General features: G+C 40.6%; 1 protein-coding gene across 3 annotated transcripts in view; it reads left to right on the top strand.

Annotated features, from left to right (window-relative positions):
- phactr2 (phosphatase and actin regulator 2) overlaps window positions 1-6810 on the top strand; it is a 56022-nt gene extending 49212 nt beyond the window's left edge. For all 3 annotated transcript variants that reach the window (XM_055890067.1, XM_055890066.1, XM_055890068.1), the window contains 3 exons: window positions 3774-3911; window positions 4591-4667; window positions 4836-6810. In XM_055890067.1, coding sequence (XP_055746042.1) covers window positions 3774-3911; window positions 4591-4667; window positions 4836-4851 — 231 coding nt within the window. In that variant the 3' untranslated portion in view covers window positions 4852-6810. The remainder of the gene's footprint in view (window positions 1-3773; window positions 3912-4590; window positions 4668-4835) is intronic.
- The last annotated feature ends 12221 nt before the right edge of the window (window positions 6811-19031 follow it).

Genomic DNA, 19031 nt, shown 5'->3' with positions numbered 1-19031 from the left:
GACATAAAATTTATGTAATGACTCGTGTTGATACAGTGCATTCGAAAAGTATTCAGGCCCCTTGATTTGTTCCACATTTTGTTACATTACAGCCTTATTCTAAAATGTATTAAATAGTTTTTTTTGCTCCTCATCAATCTACATACAATACCCCATAATAATAAAGACAACGTTCGACATTTTTGCACATGAATAAATAAATAAAATAATAATAATGAAATGTCACATTTACAAAAGTATTCAGACCCTTTACTCAGTACTTTTTTGAAGCACCTTTGGCAGCGATTACAGCCTCGAGTCTTCATGGGTATGACGCTACAAGCTTGGCGCAACCTGAATTTGGGGAGTTTCTCCCATTCTTCACAGCAGATCCTCTCAAGCTCTGTCAGGTTGTATGGGGAGTGTCGCTGCACAGCTATTTTCAGGTCTCTCCAGAGATGTTCGGGCTCTGGCTGAGCCACTCAAGGACATTCAGAGGCTTGTCCTGAAGCTACTCCTGTGTTGTCTTGGCTGTGTGCTTAGAGTCGTTGTCCTGTTGGAAGGTGAACCTTGGCCCATGTCTGAGGTCCTGAGCGCTCTGGAGCAGGTTTTCATCAAGGGTCTCTCTGTACTTTGCTCGGTTTATCTTTCCATCTATCCTGACTAGTCTCCCAGTCCCTGACGCTGAAAAACATCCACACAGCATGATGCTGCCACCACCATGCTTCACCGTAGGAATGGTGCCAGGTTTCGTACAGACATGACGCTTGGCATTCAGGCCAAAGAGTTCAATCTTGGTTTCATCAAACCAGAGAATCTTGTTTCTCATGGTCTGAGAGTCTTTAGGTGACTTTTGGCAAACTCCAAGCAGGTAGTCATGCACTTTTTACTGAGGAGTGGCTTCCGTCTGGCCACACTACCATAAAGGCCTGATTGGTAGAGTGCTGCAGAGATGGTTGTCCTTCTAGAAGATTCTCTAATCTTCACAGAGGAACTCCGGAGCCATGTCAGAATGACCATTGGGTTCTTGGTCAACTCCCTGACCAAGGCCCTTCTCCCCCGATTGCTCAGTTTGGCCGGGTGGCCAGCTCTAGGAAGAGTCTTGGTGGTGGCAAACTTCTTCCATTTAAGAATTATGGACGCCATTGTGTTCTTGGGGACCCAATTGTTTTGGTACCCTTCCCCAGATCTGTGCCTCGACACAATCCTGTCTCGGAGCTCTACGGACAATTTCTTCGACCTCATGGCTTGGTTTTTGCTCTGACATGAACTGTCAACTCTGGGACCTTTTATATACAGTTGAAGTCGGAAGTTTACGTACACCTTAGCCAAATACATTTAAACTCAGTTTTTCACAATTCCTGACATTTAATCCTAGTAAAAATTCCCTGTCTTAGGTCAGTTAGGATCACCACTTTATTTTAGGAATGTGAAAATGTCAGAATAATAGTAGAGAGAATGATTTATGTCAGCTTTTATTTCTTTCATCACATTGCCAGTGGGTCAAAAGTTTACATACACTCAATTAGTATTTGGTAGCATTGCCTTTTAACTTGTTTAACTTGGGTCAAACTTTTCGGGTAGCCTTCCACAAGCTTCCCACAATAAGTTGGGTGAATTTTGGGCCATTCCTCCTGACAGAGCTGGTGGAACTGAGTCAGGTTTGTAGGCCTCCTTACTCGCACACGCTTTTTCAGTTTTGCCCACAAATTTTCTATAGGATTGAGGTCAGGGTTTTGTGATGGCCACTCCAATACCTTGACTTTGTTGTCCTTAAGCCATTTTGCCATAACTTTGGAAGTATGCTTGGGGTTGTCCATTCTCCATTTGGAAGACCCATTTGCGACCAAGCTTTAACTTCCTGACTGATGTCTTGAGATGTTGCTTCAATATATCCACATAATTTTCCTGCCTCGTGATCCAATCTATTTTGTGAAATGCACCTGTCCCTCCTGCAGCAAAGCACCCCCACAACATGATGCTGCCACCCCTGTGCTTCAAGGTTGAGATGGTGTTCTCCAAACATAGCAATGGTCATTATGGCCAAATAGTTATATTTTTGTTTCATCAGACCGGAGGACATTTCTCCAAAAAGTATGATCTTTGTCCCCATGTGCAGTTGCAAACCGTAGTCTGGCTTTTTTTATGGCAGTTTTGGAGCAGTGGCTTCTTCCTTGCTGAGCGGCCTTTCAGGTTATGTCGATATAGGACTCTTTCACTGTGGATATAGATACTTTTGTACCTGTTTCCTCCAGCATCTTCACAGGGTCCTTTGCTGTTAATCTGGGATTGATTTGCACTTTTCACACCAAAGTACGTTCATCTCTAGGAGACAGAACGCGTCTCCTTCCTGAGCGGTATGACGGCTGCGTGGTCCCATGGTGTTTATACTTGCGTACTATTGCTTGTACAGATGAACGTGGTACCTTCAGGCGTTTGGAAATTGCTCCAAACGCCTGAAATCATTTTGAAATCATTTTGGCTGATTTCTTTTGATTTTCCCATGATGTCAAGCAAAGAGGCACTGCGTTTGAAGGTAGGCCTTGAAATACACCCACAGGTACACCTCCATTTGACTCAAATTATGTCAATTAGCCTATCAGAAGCTTCTAAAGCCATGACATCATTTTCTGGAATTTTCCAAGCTGTTTAAAGGCACAGTCAACTTAGTGTATGTAAACTTCTGACCCACTGGAATTGTGATACAGTGAATTATAAGTGAAATAATCTGTTTGTAAACAATTGTTGGAAAAATTACTTGTGTCATGTACAAAGTAGATGTTCTAACCGACTTGCCAAAACTATAGTTTGTTAGAGTGGTTGAAGTGGAGTGGTTGAAAATGAGTTTTAATGACTCCAACCTAAGTGTATGTAAACTTCCAACTTCAACTGTTGACAGGTGTGTGCCTTTCCAAATCATGTCCAATCAATTGAATTTACCACATCTCAAGGATGATCAATGGAAACAGGATGCACCTGAGCTCAATTTCGAGTCGTAGGGCAAAGGGTCTGAATACTTTTGTATGTAAGGTATTTCTGTTTATTCGTTTTTATAAATGTGCAAACATTTCTAAAAACCTGTTTTCACTTTGTCATTATAAGGTATTGTGTGTAGATGGGGGGGGGGGGGGTGATTTAATCAATTGTAGAACAAGGCTGTAATGTAACAAATTTTGGAAAAAGTCAATGAGTCTGAATACTTTCCGAATGCACTGTATATTTGTTACACAGATCCATCTGGTGGTCACAGCTGGAACTGATATAACTGGAACCAAACACATGTCAAACTCATGTAGACTGAATATATGGACTGAACTCAATATAATGAATTACCAAACAATGTCTTGATTTCTGAATTACCAAACACATTTCTAACTCATTTGTTCCTTGTCAATTAGTTGACTTTTTTTTGTTTTTTGACAATGTAAAATTCAGCAATCGTATGACTCAGTTGCCACAGTGCACACTGTAGGGCATTCCAACTCTGTGTGAGCAGCATGCCTCAAAGTGTAGCATCAGGCTGCTTTGAAATTCCTCAGATTGCTCGCCCCCAGTGGTGGTAGGGAGGGAAGAGGGGATTGGGAAGAGGGGATTGGCCAGGGTTAGGCCAACGAGGCTTGACCTCAGCTATATTGAGAACCGGAGTCTAGTTCCAAACTGTGCTCCTGTATGGCACCGTGGAAGCAGTTAAACTTTCCCCACAACTCTCTACCCATCTTCTCCCGGGCCCCAAATGTTTTATCTACAAGTCCCAATTTACAGTTGTCAATCACTGGTTACTTGTGTGTGTGTAGCTGAGTGTGAGGCCCACAGTAGCAGAGCTGGTGGCTCGGCGGATTCTGCGCTTCAATGAGTACGTGGAGTGCACAGATGCTAAGGACTATGACCGCCGTGCAGACAAACCCTGGACCAGGCTCACTCCAGCTGACAAAGTGGGTCCCAGACTCCTACTGTATAATGTTATTGCAAGAGAACCTAAAATACATGACATTCATAATGTGATTAAATACTTGGAATAAGACAGGTTATAAAAAGGTGTAATTAAAAAACGTTTTGTTAGAATTTCATTCCTCATGCATACCACATACTGGCCAGCAACTGAACCGTACTCTAAATACATTATTCACAAATAATAATAATGATTTATCATTTAAAGCTGCAATATGTAACTTTTTGGGTAACCTGACCAAATTCACATAGAAATGTGAGTTATAGATATGTCATTCTCATTGAAAGTGATGTTGAATGTGTGCTATTTCTATGTTTTTTTGATTTTGCACCTTTTACTTTCAGTTTTGTACACTAGCTTCAAACAGCTGAAAATACAATATTTTGGGTTATTGAAAATATATTTCACAGTGGTCTAGATTGTACAATGATTCTCTACACTATGCATTTCTTGTTTTGTCACAAACTGAAGTTAGGCAAATTATTCTAATTTTAGCAACCAGGAAATGGCGGAGCGATTTCTGCATATTGCATCTTTAATCTTCAGTTATATGAAACATGTTTACCTGTCTGAAAGTATTGATGTTCTGACTTTTTTTTTTTTTTTTTTTAGTTCTTCTTTGTAAATGAAGACTTTGATCTTGAATGTTTATATTCCCTCAGGCTGCTATCCGTAAAGAACTGAATGAGTTCAAAAGCAAAGAGATGGAAGTTCATGAAGAGAGCAAACAATTCACCAGGTAATGGCAACTTTGACCTTATTGACCCCCAGCCATTATACTACATTATGTTACGAGTCATACAAGATAATAAACTGCTGTTTTGATTTAGTACTAGTATGCAGTGTACTATAATAGGTAGACTGCCGCTCTGAACCAACAGCATCTGTGTTCCCTGTGCCTTGGCAGGTTCCATCGGCCCTGAGGTGTCTATCTCCAGTGGGGGTCCTGGTCAGCTGCCGGCCCTGCCTGAGGGCTCTTTCTTCCCGCTGCCCTGTGTCCCGCTGTGGGCTTCCCCGAAGCCTGGAGCCTAGATGCCCCTAGGCACAGACACATGGACAATGTCCCCTGGGGCAAACCGGTCTCCAGCTATAGAGATCAATGACATTGGGCCACACCTGGTTACACAGACCAGACTGAGCTTTAGTGTTGTGTGGAAAGATACAGAGAGAGAGAGTGGCCAATATCCATCCAGAGAATGTGAATGGGCCGAGCCCATGCCCATTCACAGTCTTTGCACACCATGAAGAAAAAAAACTGTTGCACTTTGTAACACAGCGCTGATTGAATTACCCACATACTGTACCTGTTGGCTTCCCCTAATGCCCCCTAACAAGCTTTGACCAAGTCCCTGTGGAAGGGAAATGGTTTTGCAACTATGGCGATGTTGTAGGTTAGGCAAATCCAGCCAAGGGTAACGGTAATCAAATCAATACAGCATAACGGTGCAATTAAATGCTTACTTGCGAGCTTCCTCAACAGTGCAATGAAAAATATAAACAAATCAAAAAGTTAAACACATAGTCATAAGCTTAACGTAATGTAAGTGCATGGAAAGTAGTGTTTAAGAAAGAATGGTCACTTTTACTGCCATGTGGTTTTGATGGTGGAAATGAAGGTGATTTAGGCTTTGTTTTAAGGGGTGATTGTTCATGCTGATCTTAAAGTGGCTGGGACTACATGAATTGTGCCTAGATACTAAGCATTATGTATCATTACTATATGTGTCATGCTTTTTGGAACTGTAAGTTACCATTATTGAGCATATCTTTATGGGGACAGAGCAGAGGGGACCCTTTTGATTGGTGTAGGCAATTCTTTGCAAATTCCCCTCTATCTGCAAGTCAACCAGTGAATTTCCAAATTTAGAGCACGTTCAGACAAAATTGGTCTGCTTTTGATTGGTTGAGCTGTTCGTAATGGATGGTCTGTGTAGTTTGAAAGGATGTGGTAAATGTTAGCATTTTACAGACCCAGATAAATCCATCAGGAGCTTTTTTCCTGATCATAAAATGTCCAAAATGTCTTCTGTAAAGCATTTCTTTGACATATCTGTGATCAGGTGCACCAATCCATCAGAATTTATATTCATTTCAGACTGCTAAGGGCAGGTGTAGAATATGGGAGGAGAACCACCGTATTCATGTCCATTTCTTTCTCATCCTATAGATTTTTTGTAAGAAAATGTATATCTGATGCATGATCACAACATTACTGCCAATTACCTGATAGATTTTTACATTGATGTGATGAACAGGACAATTTTCATAGTTTCTTTTTAAACCCACCCCAATCTCGATTGATGGCGCTATGTGCTGTTCATATGTGAGTACTGTATCTTTGAATTATGTCATGTACATAATAGTAATGTATATGCAGTTATTGTCACTCCCATATTTATCATGCATATAGGTCTATACATGCATCATATGCCTCCAAATGTCTTTATTTTTCAGTTGTTGATCACATTACTGTAGATACCATTTATGCGAAACATCAACGGTGTATGCTCAGGAGGAAGATGCCATAACCCTTCAGTATTAGCTACATAGACTGAAAGTGACCCCATGGCCACTGATGTGTCACATGTTGACTTAGACATCCATTAGGATGTCATGTATATTGATGAAAATACACACTGTATGTCTCACCGTCATTGTGTATTGGTTTGTATGAGATACCTTTTTTTCGTACTGCTTCTGTGATCATTGTGCACAATGGTTTTAAAGTGGCCAGGATCCAAATGTTGTAGAAGCGTGTTTGTGTTGAAAATCATCTGTGCAGTGGAAAGTAATGTGTCTGCCTGGCCTGAGCCCACCGTGCAGTCAACTGTGAAGCCATTGAGTGGGTCAATTAAAAGCTGAGCAGGAGGGGGTGCACTCGGTCTGTGGCATATTGTCTTTCTATCTGGTCCTTGGCCATTGATCCCAGTTGAGAAGGGAAAGTCCAAAGCACCTCTGTGGATCTAGGCAGCATCAAGTGCCAAAAGTAAAATGTTCAGTCTCTTAGAAGGGTCAAACTTACAGGCAGGACTGCACACTTGACCAAAGACTACACATCTCTCAAGTAATATTCTTTGTCATATTTTGAAGCAGTGTATCTCTGTGCTGTAAATATATGTAGCTAATATGTGTGTGGAAGATACTTCATGTGAATGTCTATTGAAGTGGAATGGGTTACTTTTGAGCCGTTTTTGACACCTGCTAAACTCACATTTTATGCAAACCCACAGATGGTTTAAAAGTTGCTTAAATGTCTTAACATTTTACTAGAAGTAAGACAGATGCAGCATGTCAATTTCTATCACTTTTCATTGGGTTACATCAACACAACTCACATGGATGGGGGTTTATTGGTTTCAGTTTGTAGGTTAATGCAGGAGTTGCAGTCAAACCGACATTGCTTGTCAGTGGAGGCTGCTGAGGGGAGAACGACTCATAATAATGGCAGGAACGGAGGGAATGGAATGGCATCAATCACCTAGAAACCATGTTTTTGATGTTCTTGATACCATTCCCGATTCCGCTCCCATCATTACCTTGTGTTGCCACCAACCTCCTACTTACATTTGTGCACATTTTTGTGATATTGGCCATTGGTTTCACAGGCTCAGCAATATGACATGATATCATACGGTACACAGCGAGGTAACTTCCTGTTTACAGCCATGAACAACAATGGAGTGTGTGAGCTTGTTTTGCACAGCCGGGGGAAGCCGAACCATGTAACCAAAGGTATAGTTTGCTGTTGTAATCAATTGCTGTAGAGTCGGGGGCGGCAAATGTTGGTCACAAACTAAAACACGACAGATAAGGACTAATTGTCAGACAGATCAAAAAAGCAAGACTTGTTTCTCAGACAGCACCATGACAATGTTCCATTTGTCTCTGATTCAAATGGCTATTAACGTTTGTTAATCTGAAGTGCTAACTCCGCCCACCCGGGCAACAGCCAAGGGACCGGGCCTTGCAAAACAAGCTCGCTCGATTATAAATCTGCCAAAATTGCTTCTATTGGCTGTTTCCAAATTGTGCCCTCCTTTGCGGCATGCCTACACTGGGAAGAGCCAATAGTAGTAATAGTAATACATGGGATTTATATAGCGCTTTACAATGGTAGAAACTAAAACAATGCCAGACTAACAACAGGAAGAAACATGAAACAAAGAGAAGGGGGTAGGGCTTGAAGGTAGGAAAATAATGGGGCGGCTAAGGTAGATTGATCAGTCACTAGCCCTGTTTATACCTGGTGCTAACATGTGTCCTTTGTCCTAATCTTGTCCACATTCTGATTGTGCCCATATATTTAGACAGGTGTAGACAATTTAAAATACTTATTGTGTTCAGATCTTATAAGTGTAAACTGACATGATCAGCACAATATCTGGATGAAGGACACATGTAAGAACTAGGTTTAAACAGGGCTAGTGATGAGTATATTTTGGGGATCTCGTCCTTTGAAAAAGGAGTGGCAGACTTGGCAGATTCGTTATTGACATCTTTAAGCAGCAAGTTGCCTAGTTATTAAAGGTTAAATAAAAAAATATAGAAAGTTGCCCCGCTGTGTGGGATGATGTCATACTGATGAGTATACTGTAATCAATGGAGCAGTCTAGCCAGTAAGGGACACAACATGTTGTACACCCTCACCTTGAAATATTGAAACTCAAAACAGCATAGCCTTCTATCATCAGAGGTGCCAGGTCTGTAATAGAAGATTTAAATGATATTTACAGTGTTTTTCTAAAGTCTTGTTTACTCCCCTGCTCCTGAAATGTCCACAGTTTGTTCAGGTGGAGATCAAGTGAAATGAAATATATCAAAAAATGGTGTCCTGGCTTGATAATTTGATGTATTGTAAGAATTATTTCACAACTATAGAAAGTTTTAATTGACCTCCTAGACCTAGACTATGCATTGACCTTGACGTTTAGTGTTTCGTGGTCATTTAACGCTCTTATAATCATATCTGGAACACAGTGTAGCTATTATTATAACTCATAATTATATATCACAGACCTAGGGTTGCAAAATTCTGGTAACTTTCCCAAAAATCTCAGGTTTTACAGAAATCCTGGTTGGAATATTCCGGATTTTCTGGTATACAGTCCACATACGTTGACTAATAGTTATACAAATGCAATGCGTCCCACTCTAATTGAAGTTGATAAAGCCAGGCGTTACATCCATGTTTCAATTGTCTCAAGGGTTAAGAATCCTTCTTTAACCTGTCTCCTCCCCTTCTTCTGCACTGATTGAATTGGATTTAACAAGTTACATCAATAAGGGATCATAGCTTTCAACTGGTCAGTCTATGTCATGGAAAGAGCAGGTGTTCCTAATGTTTTGGACAATCAGTGTACACACCAATGTATGACAAATCCCTCAGCACTGCCATGAAAATAATTTCTGTGCTTTCCCATTATCAAGTGACCTTTTAATTAAATGAACGACTGCAATGAAGTGAAATGAATCAAATGGAAAAATACATAATTTAAGGAGAAATTAAAATCAGTCGATACAAATCCAACTTGAATATTAATAGATGTTGTTGGTAGCAATGTAATTTCAGACCAGGATAGCTGAACCTATTGTGAGGGTTGTGATATACTGCTCTGAACAGGTTGCAAATGGCTTTCACGATAAATCAAGTATTGTTCCCCTACTAAATACCACTATACAAGTTTAAGTTACTGTATTGTGGCAGGTAAATGCTTTTTAAAGGTTGCTAAATGAACCACATGTCCTCTTTGTGCTCCTCGCAGACTGCATGTCACTTTAATTAGTCACAGACTGCTACCAAAGTACATTAAAGGATAAATTGATAACCCAATTTTCACAGCTCATCTGCCATACCAGCCTGCCAGCTATCTGTAGAGGCTTCGGCGGCATGTGTGTAATGAAAGTGACTCTGTGAACGGGTTACGGGAAGCGGCTCATCCTAGCTAAGGCTCTGTCTAAATGATGATACGTTCGCTCAATCTGCCCTCAGTCTGTCTTGTAGATGTCATGCACCTGGAAAATGTGATTTCACTAGCAGGATGACTTACCCCATCTGGTACACTGCCTAGGTTTGTATTCCATCGTGATCTATAGATAATTCACAAAAGGCAGTGTTCAATCCGTTTTTCTCCCAGATGGATGTTCCTCTTTGTGAACCTGGGATTTACCCATTTGAATGTTTTCTATTACTTCCTAATGAGTTTAGAGAACAGAGAGCTACAGTGAGATTAAAGTGCTTCTTGTGTCGCTCTGAATCCACAATGTGGCAGAGGTTGAAAAGCCATAACACATAACGTTTTCTCAACAAGTTATTGTCAATAATATCAAAGGCTGCACTGAAATCCAACAGTACAGCTCCCTAAATCTTCTTATCAATTTCTTTCAAGCAATCATCGGTCATTTATGTCATTGAGGAACATAAGCATGCTGAAAGTCTGTTCATTTATTTACAGAGAAATAGCATTGTATTTGTTCAACAATAACAAAAAGTCAACAGTTTGCTAAGAGCTGGCAGCAAGCTGATAGGGTCTGCTGTTAGAACCAGTAAAGGCCGCTTCTTAGGTAGCGGAATGACTTTGGCTTCTCTCCAGCCCTGAGGACAAAGACTTTCCTCTTGGCTCAGATTAAAGATAATTTGACAGATAGGAGTAGCTATAGTGTCAGCTACCATCTACAGTAGCTTTCCATCTAAGTTGTCAATGCCAATAGGTTCGTCATTATTGATCGATAAATAATTTTTCCAACTCTCCCAAACTAACTTTACATAATTCTAAATTGAAATGCTTTTCCACAGTATTAGTAAAAATGTGATCAATACATGTGCAAGATCTTGTTCCTGTAATGTTTGTAAACACCCTGGTAGGTTGATTATTAACCTGAACCAGATTTTAGGCACTTGATTACAGGCAGGTTGATGAAGACGAGTCAATATTCAGGTCCCCAAAAAAGTAGACCTCTGGGTTTACATCACATACACTATCAAGCATTTCACACATATTATTTAGATACTGACTTATCACTTGGGGCCTATAGCAACACCCCAAAAGAAAAGGCTTTAGATGTGCCAAGTGAACCTGCAACCACAACACTTCAATAACACTTGACATAAGATCTTCTTTAAGCATTACAGGGATATGGTCTGAATATATACAGCAACACCTCCCCCATACAGATTCCCGTTTATTCTATAGATTGTATAACCTTGTATTGCTACTGCTGTATCATAATATGAAAGAAATTGCTAATATATGAATGTTATCTGATGTTAGCAAATTACTGATTTCATTAATCTTATTTCTAAGGCTACATATATCAATATGGGCTATTTTCAGCCCTTTCCTGTGTAGTGTATCAGAGATAGACATATGGAAAAGATCAAACAAAGCAAGAAAAAAAGATATACATTCAGCAGTCCATAATCAGTTAGTGTGTGTATGTGTGTGTGTGTGTGTGCGCTGCGGGGTTGAACCAACGAACCCATAGGCTTGGCTCTCATCCCTTCCAGGCTTTTGGGAGGGAGGGTGGAAAATGAGCCTGTCATAGCGGATGTAAGCAATGTCCCAACTCTTTCACCCAATATGGATGAAAATACCTTCACATTAAAGCTGACAGTCTACACTTTAACCTCATAGTCATTGTATCTTTTCAAATCCAAAGTGCTGGAGTACAGAGCCAAAACAACAAAAAATGTGTCACTGTCCCAATACTTTTTTAACTCACTGTATCTAAAGAAATATATGAAAGTAAATATCTGAGCCAGCACAATACGGCTCAGATGTGGTTTTAATGGTTAAATGAATGAATACATTGCACAGAAGTTCATGACACAATGCATTCAATCCATTTAAACAGACAATTAATTGACAATGTCAACATAAGACCCAGCAGTTTAATTACAGACACCATCATGTTAGCTTTTGTGACCTGGAGACAAGACACAGGCAAATCACTCAGGGTTATATCCGAGTCATCACTGTGAATTAGTGTAAATGAATGTTTCCATCCTGTGGGCGTTAACTACAGATTAATATGTAGAAGAATACACACACATCTTTACTCAATTGAAAAGTATATATCCTGTTACATCTATGAACATCCACTCTGTGCATCACTATGAGTCCAGGTCCAAGGGCCATAAATTAAATAAGATTGTATTAATATATTATTATTATTATTATCCATACGTATTTGGACAGTGAAGACATTTTTTTTTAAATAAAATTATATATATATATATATATATATATATATATATATATATATATATATATGGCTCTATACAGTACTCCATTTTAGATTTGATAGATTTCATATTAGGCAACAGTATAGAATGTCAGCTGTTATTTGAGGGTATTTTCATGTTTTTTTGTATTTGTATTTTATTCTGGATCCCCATTAGCTGCCACAAGGCACCAGCTACTTTTCCTTGGGTCTATAAACAATTACATACTCTAAAACAATACATAACACAACACATTATTACACTACTATATTACTACTCTACCATAACACATCTACAGTACAAAATCAATAATACAGCAACATTTTAAAAAAATAGTGTGTGTAGATTGCAGGTGTTAGCATGTGTTTGCAAAGCTGTGTGTGTGTGCATGTCTCTTCACAGTCTGCGCTGTTCCATAACGTGCAGTTTTATCTTTTTTTAAATTCGATTTTACTGCTTGACTGAGTTACTTGATGTGGAATAGAGCTCCATCTAGTCATCATTTAGAAATGAAAGCACTTTATGTATCTAGTCCCACCTTTTAAAGAACTCATAAGTATTTGGACAAATTCACTTAGAGTAGTCCCACATTCCTTGCACACAATGACTACAGGCTTGTGACTATACAAACGAGTTGGTCACACAAGCTTGATGTAGTCATTGTGTATAAGGAATTATGACTTCTTCAACTGGGGGGGACAACTAGATACATAAAGTACTTTCATTTCTAAACGGTATTAAAATACCCTTAAAAAAGGTGACATCCTGTACTGTCACCTCATATGAAACATGGATCTCAAATCCAAAATACTGGAGTATAGAGCCACATTTTGAATTTTAGCATCACTGTTCAAATACATATGGGGGTGATGTATTTGCAATTCCATTACTTGATACAGTACATTCGGAAAGTATTCAGACCCATTGACTTTTTCTACATTTGGTTACATTACAGACTTATTCTAAAATGTATTACATATGTTTATGCCCCTCATTAATCTACACACAATAACCCATAATGACAAAGCAAAAATGGTTTAGAATTTTTGCAAAACAAATATTAAAAAATGTACTGAAATATGACATTAACATAAATGTTCAGACCCTTTACTCAGTACTTTGTTGAAGCACCTTTGGCTGTGATTACAGCCTTGAGTTTTCTTGGGTATGAAGCTACAAGCTTGGCACACCTGTATTTGGGGAGTTTCTGCCATTCCTTTCTGCAGATCCTCTCAAGCTCTGTCAGGTTGGAGGGGTGCATATCTGCACAGCTATTTTCAGGTCTCTCCAGAGATGTTTGATCAGGTTCAAGCCCAGGCTCTGGCTGGGCCACTCAAGCACATTCAGAGACTTGTTCCGAAGCCACTCCTGCGTTGTCTTGGCTGTGTAATTAGGGTTGTTGTCCTGTTGGAAGGTGTCTGAGGTCCTGAGCAGGTTTTAATCAAGGAACTCTGGGGGGGAAAAAACAAGCTCTGACTGGGAAAATATGTTTTGAATGGTCATCCAACTCGGAAACTCTGCCTCTTTCTAGAGCTCCAACCTGAAGATAACTGACATTATGATCAACCTTGTTTTTTTGCCCAAGTTCCCAGTTGGTTTGAATGCACCATAAATCCAGAGAATACCAGACTTTTATGACAAAGTTTGCTGACAAAATGTGCCCACAAGGACCACCTTCCTGTTCAAGTGAGCACAGCACAACAAAGTGAGTCCAAAAATGTATTGTATATTGCTGTATAAATTACGTAATATGCCAGGGAGATATGTATACTGTAGCTAAGAAAGTAATACTAAGTTTATGTAGTTGTAGTAAGCTGTTAGTAGCCCATGTGCCTCACCCTAATAATTTGGTCCCTTTCCCCCTCATAATTTAGCCTACGGTTCTGACTTGGTGTAGAGGGAAAAAACTGTAAGAACGGCCCATGTTCTGAATTCTGTCGCTGTACATTTCAAAAGTGCTGAACAAATAGTTATATTGACTACGTCCATCCTAGATTGCTCATTAATGTCTTAATCGAAATAACGGATTTTCTCATCCACTCGTCATCCACTTATGCCATAGTTTGTACATCTCAATTGTCAGTAGAAACCACATATGTTTAAGCAAATCAGCCATGGTTTTTTTAAAGGCAGTAAATAAGGTTGAATAAACTGTTTCGCTCCCAGACAAGGCTCCGCTGATAGCCAGGTGTAGCAGTGGTAAGGATTTACTCCATGGTGCTGGAAAGAAAACTTTGCTGTTAGGACAGCTTTATGTAGGCCCTAACAGTTTGTGGGCACCGTTTGTCACCATTATAGTGCATTTAATGTATTGTTTAGTGTTGTGTGTCACGTTCTGACCTTAGTTCCTTTTTTATGTCTTTGTGTTAGGTTGGTCAGGGCGTGAGTTGGGGTGGGAAGTCTATGTTCTTTTTTCTAGGTTGTTTGTTTTCTATGTGTTTGGCCTGGCGTGGTTCCCAATCAGAGGCAGCTGTTTATCGTTGTCTCTGATTGGGAGCCATATTTAGGTAGCCTGTTTTCCATTGTGTGTTGTGGGTGGTTGTTTCCGTTTCAGTGTTTTCACCATTCGGGACTGTTTTGGTTTTCATTTTGATTCTCTTGTTCTTTTTGTATTTTGTATTCATTCTATTAAAATATATTATGGATACGTACCACGCTGCACATTGGTCCGATATTTCCTACTCCTCTTCAGACGAAGAGGACGAAAGCCGTTACATTGTGGCTTTGGTGGCATACATGAAAAAAATGTGGGGGAGTTTGCCTCACCAAGATTTACATGCTAAAATCCCCACTGTTCTGGATATAATGACAAATGGCATTGCCTAGTGGCCTTCTTCGTAATATGATCTGGTAATGAAACATGACAAATACATTTTGGCTTCCATGTTACACTGCAAAGGGGTTTGTAGTAGCCAAATTTAATTTGAAGCTCAGAAATTCAAGTACTGGAATAGGCCTACCTTGGAATTCAGACATTTCCTCAATTTGGTGCTTGAAAAGTCCTTGTAATTATTCTAGCCAATGTCTAAGTTCTGCTCCCTTATAATTATCCGTAATTTCATTTTTGATCCGTTTTTGTGAGATGTGGCCACTCGCTTGTTTCCCACCGCTTCAATTGACTGGTGTTGTTGCGCTAATCTGTTGTGGTCAAACCACGTGCGGTTATTATGCTGAACGACAGTCAGGTCAGACCCTGGTGTGGATGACGAGCACACAGAGGAGCTTCCCTTACATGGTTTCTGAAAGTTTGTATAGTCCTATGTTGTTGTAAGTGGAGTTACAGGCCAATTTTGCATTTTCCTCTAAGTACATGTGAAACTGCATAAAAATCCATTTTATTTTTGTTTAAAAAACATCACATCCACAATGTCACACATTGGCCCCATTATTTATAGGAAGACCCATAGAGACCTAGATATTACAGGTAACAATGACTTTCAATACAGGACTACGATTGAATCGTGCTACACCGACTCCGACGCTTGCAAACTATTACAGGCTACAAAGGGAAGCACAGCCGCGAGCTTCCCAGTGACACGAGATAAATAAATTCTATGCTTGCTTTGAGGCAAGCAACACTGAAGCATGCGTAAGAGCATCAGCTGTTCCAGACGACTGTGTGATCACGCTCTCCGTCGCAGATGTCAGTAAGACCTTTAAACAGGTCAACATGCACAAGGCTACAGGGCCAAAGGTCAACATACACAAGGCTACAGGGCCAAACAGATTACCAGGATGTGTACTCCGAGCATGTGCTGACCAACTGGCAAGGGTCTTTACTGACATTTTCAACCTGTCCCTGATTGATGTCTGTAATACCAACATGTTTCAATCAGACCACCATAGTCCCTGTGCCCAAGAACACTAAGGTAACCTGCCTAAATGACTACCGACCCATAGCACTCACGTCTGTAGCCATGAAGTGCTTTGAAAGGCTGGTCATGGCTCACATCAAAACCATTATCCCAGAATCCCTAGACCCACTCCAATTTAAATACCGCCCCAAAAGATCCACAGATGATGCAATCTCTATTGCACTCCACACTGCCCTTTCCCACCTGGACAAAGGGAACACCTATGTAAGAATGCTATTAATTAACTACAGCTCAGCGTTCAACACCATAGTGCCATCAAAGCTCATCACTAAGCTAAGAACCCTGCGACTAAACAACTCCCTCTGCAACTGGATCCTGGACTTCCTGGTGGTAAGGGTAGGTAACAACATCTGATCTTCAACACAGGGGCCCCATCAGGGGTGCGTGTTCAGTCCCCTCCTGTACTCCCTGTTCACTCATGACTGCATGGCCTGGCACAACTCCATCATTAAGTTTGCCTACCGCAACAGTGGTAGGCATGATTACCGACAACAAAGAGACAGCCTATAGGGGAGGTCGTCAAAGACCTGGCCGTGTGGTGCCAGGTTAACAACCTCTACCTCAACATGATCAAGACAGAGATGATGATTGTGGACAACAAGAAAAGGAGGACTGAGCACGCCCCCATTCTCATCGACGGGGCTGTAGTGGAGCAGGTTGAGAGCTGCAAGTTCCTTGGTGTCCACATCACCAAACTTTCATGGTCCAAACACACCAAGACAGTTGTGAAGAGGGCACGACAAAGCCTATTCCCCCTCAGGAGACTGAAAAGATTTGGCATGGGTCCTCAGATCATCAAAAAGTTCTACAGCTGCACCATCGAGAGCATCCTGACTGGTTGCATCACTTCCTGGTATAACAACTGCTCGGCCTCCGACCGCAAGGCACTACAGAGGGTAAGTGCGTACGGCCTAGTACATCACTAGGGCCAAGCTTCCTGCCATTCAGGACCTCTATACTAGGCGGTGTCAGAGGAAGGCCCTAAGCCACCCTAGTCATAGACTGTTCTCTCTGCTAACTCACGCCAACCTGTACCAGAGGCTACAAGTCTAGGTCCAAAATGCTTCTTAACAGCTTCTACCACCAAGCCATAAGACTCCTGAACAGCTAATCAAATGGCTACCCAGACTATTTGCATTGTCCCCCCCACACCTTTACGCTGCTGCCACTATGTTTATTATCTATGCATTGCCACTTTAACTCTACCTAGAGTACATATTAACTCAATTACCTCGACTAACCAGTACCCACTGTATATAGCCTCGCTACTGTTATTTTACTGCTGCTCTTTAATTCTTTTTTTTACTTCTGCATTGTTGGTTAAGGGCTTGTAAGTAAGCATTTTGTTGTATTCGGCACATGTGACAAATACAACTTTATTTGATTTATTGAAGAATAGTTTATAGTGATATCGCATGATCTTGCTTCCACTATTTACTTTGCTTTATTGCATACATCTTTCCAAGCTTGGGAAAATGGAAAACATTAACAATAATAAATCTGGCCATGGGACAGTGGGAGAGAAAATTATGCAGCTTCCCAATTTCCTCAGCCCTGACACAGCAGAAATAGCATTGCCACATCCATGATTCAAACTGTGGGGACAGCCGGTGAGGATTTACCCCGGCTAGGTGATGTTCCTGCCAATTGACTGACTCACACACACGCGGACGCGCACACACTTCACAGGAGACTTCCCCAGCAGTGTGGGCACAATGACGTAATCTCTCGCTCGCTCTCTATTCAACGTTGAATCATCATGTCCTCTCTTCCACTCACATAATGAAATGTTTTTCTACTTCTGTCATAGGCACAAGTAGTCAAAGTAATGGTTCTGTATGGGCGTTTGAATGATAAGGCTTATTGTGTGTGGGTGGACAAGATAATGGGGTGCATCTTTTCAATCAGAACCAAGGCCAACATAACCATTACAGGGCCAGTTCAATGGACAATAGCTGAAATGGAACACTCAAGAATAAACAGGGTGAATTTTCTACATTGTGACCACGGCCTACATAGAGAAACTAAGACAAATTGTCCCCCGTGTAGGCCTATACAATACTGAAGCCAAACCACTGGCATCTTGTGTGTAACTAGGACTGTTTAAATCTGGGCCATGTACCTCCATATGTTCCCCTCAAACTGAGAGCCCAGTAAACAGGGAGTATTTTTAAAAATAATGTATACATGTTTTGTTTTTGCTCAATCTGATTGCATGGGCTTGTGTCCACTCATGCCTATGTCCCTGGAGGAAATGGTTCTACAAATTCAACTGGGTCTGGTCCACAGAATTACTGACTCCACCCCCAGGTACCTACCTATCTAATTATTATATTAGAGATGTTCACCTGTCTAATACCAGTGCCAGAGACTCTGATATTGTTTCAAACTCCTTCCTGTATACCCGCTCAGTGGAGGGGAACACAACCACAACTCAAAGCAATAAAGCATTATTTTAAAAAGAATATCAAAAACTGGCTGATGACTGAACCATAGGCTCATGGCAGCTCAGTAACAAGTCTGACTTTCGTAGGACCACTTGTCTGTGATTATATAATTATTCAACCACGCACTTTAAGACACCTGCCTTAATCTTGCCAAAAGGAACACAATGGAAGTAACTCATTGACTTTTTCTTATGCTTGACAGCATTTTTTTTTTAAATGCATGTCCTGTCTGTATATGTACTTTTTCAAATTGCAAATAAACTCAAATAATCCCAAACTCCTCATGCCAGGCAAGATAAATAATGCTCACCAAGTATTGACGTATTCCACCCAGGTCTGCACTCATCACTATCCAGTTCTGGGAATTCATTTAATCAAAATCATTAAGAGTAATGTTTAGATAACTGTTGAAGTGATTGACAACAAGCTCTTATAGGGGTGCAATATGCAGAACGTTTTACAATTATCATTCTCAATGCTCACTGGCATTTGTAATGACAAGATGGCAGTCGGGCAAGTGGACAATTCTTTGAAAACAAATAACACCTGACCACAACCAC

This window comes from Salvelinus fontinalis, chromosome 30 (genome assembly GCF_029448725.1).
Source record: "Salvelinus fontinalis isolate EN_2023a chromosome 30, ASM2944872v1, whole genome shotgun sequence".
In the NCBI taxonomy this organism is placed as follows: Eukaryota; Metazoa; Chordata; class Actinopteri; order Salmoniformes; family Salmonidae; genus Salvelinus; species Salvelinus fontinalis.
This window is presented reverse-complemented; position numbering and strand designations above follow the sequence as displayed.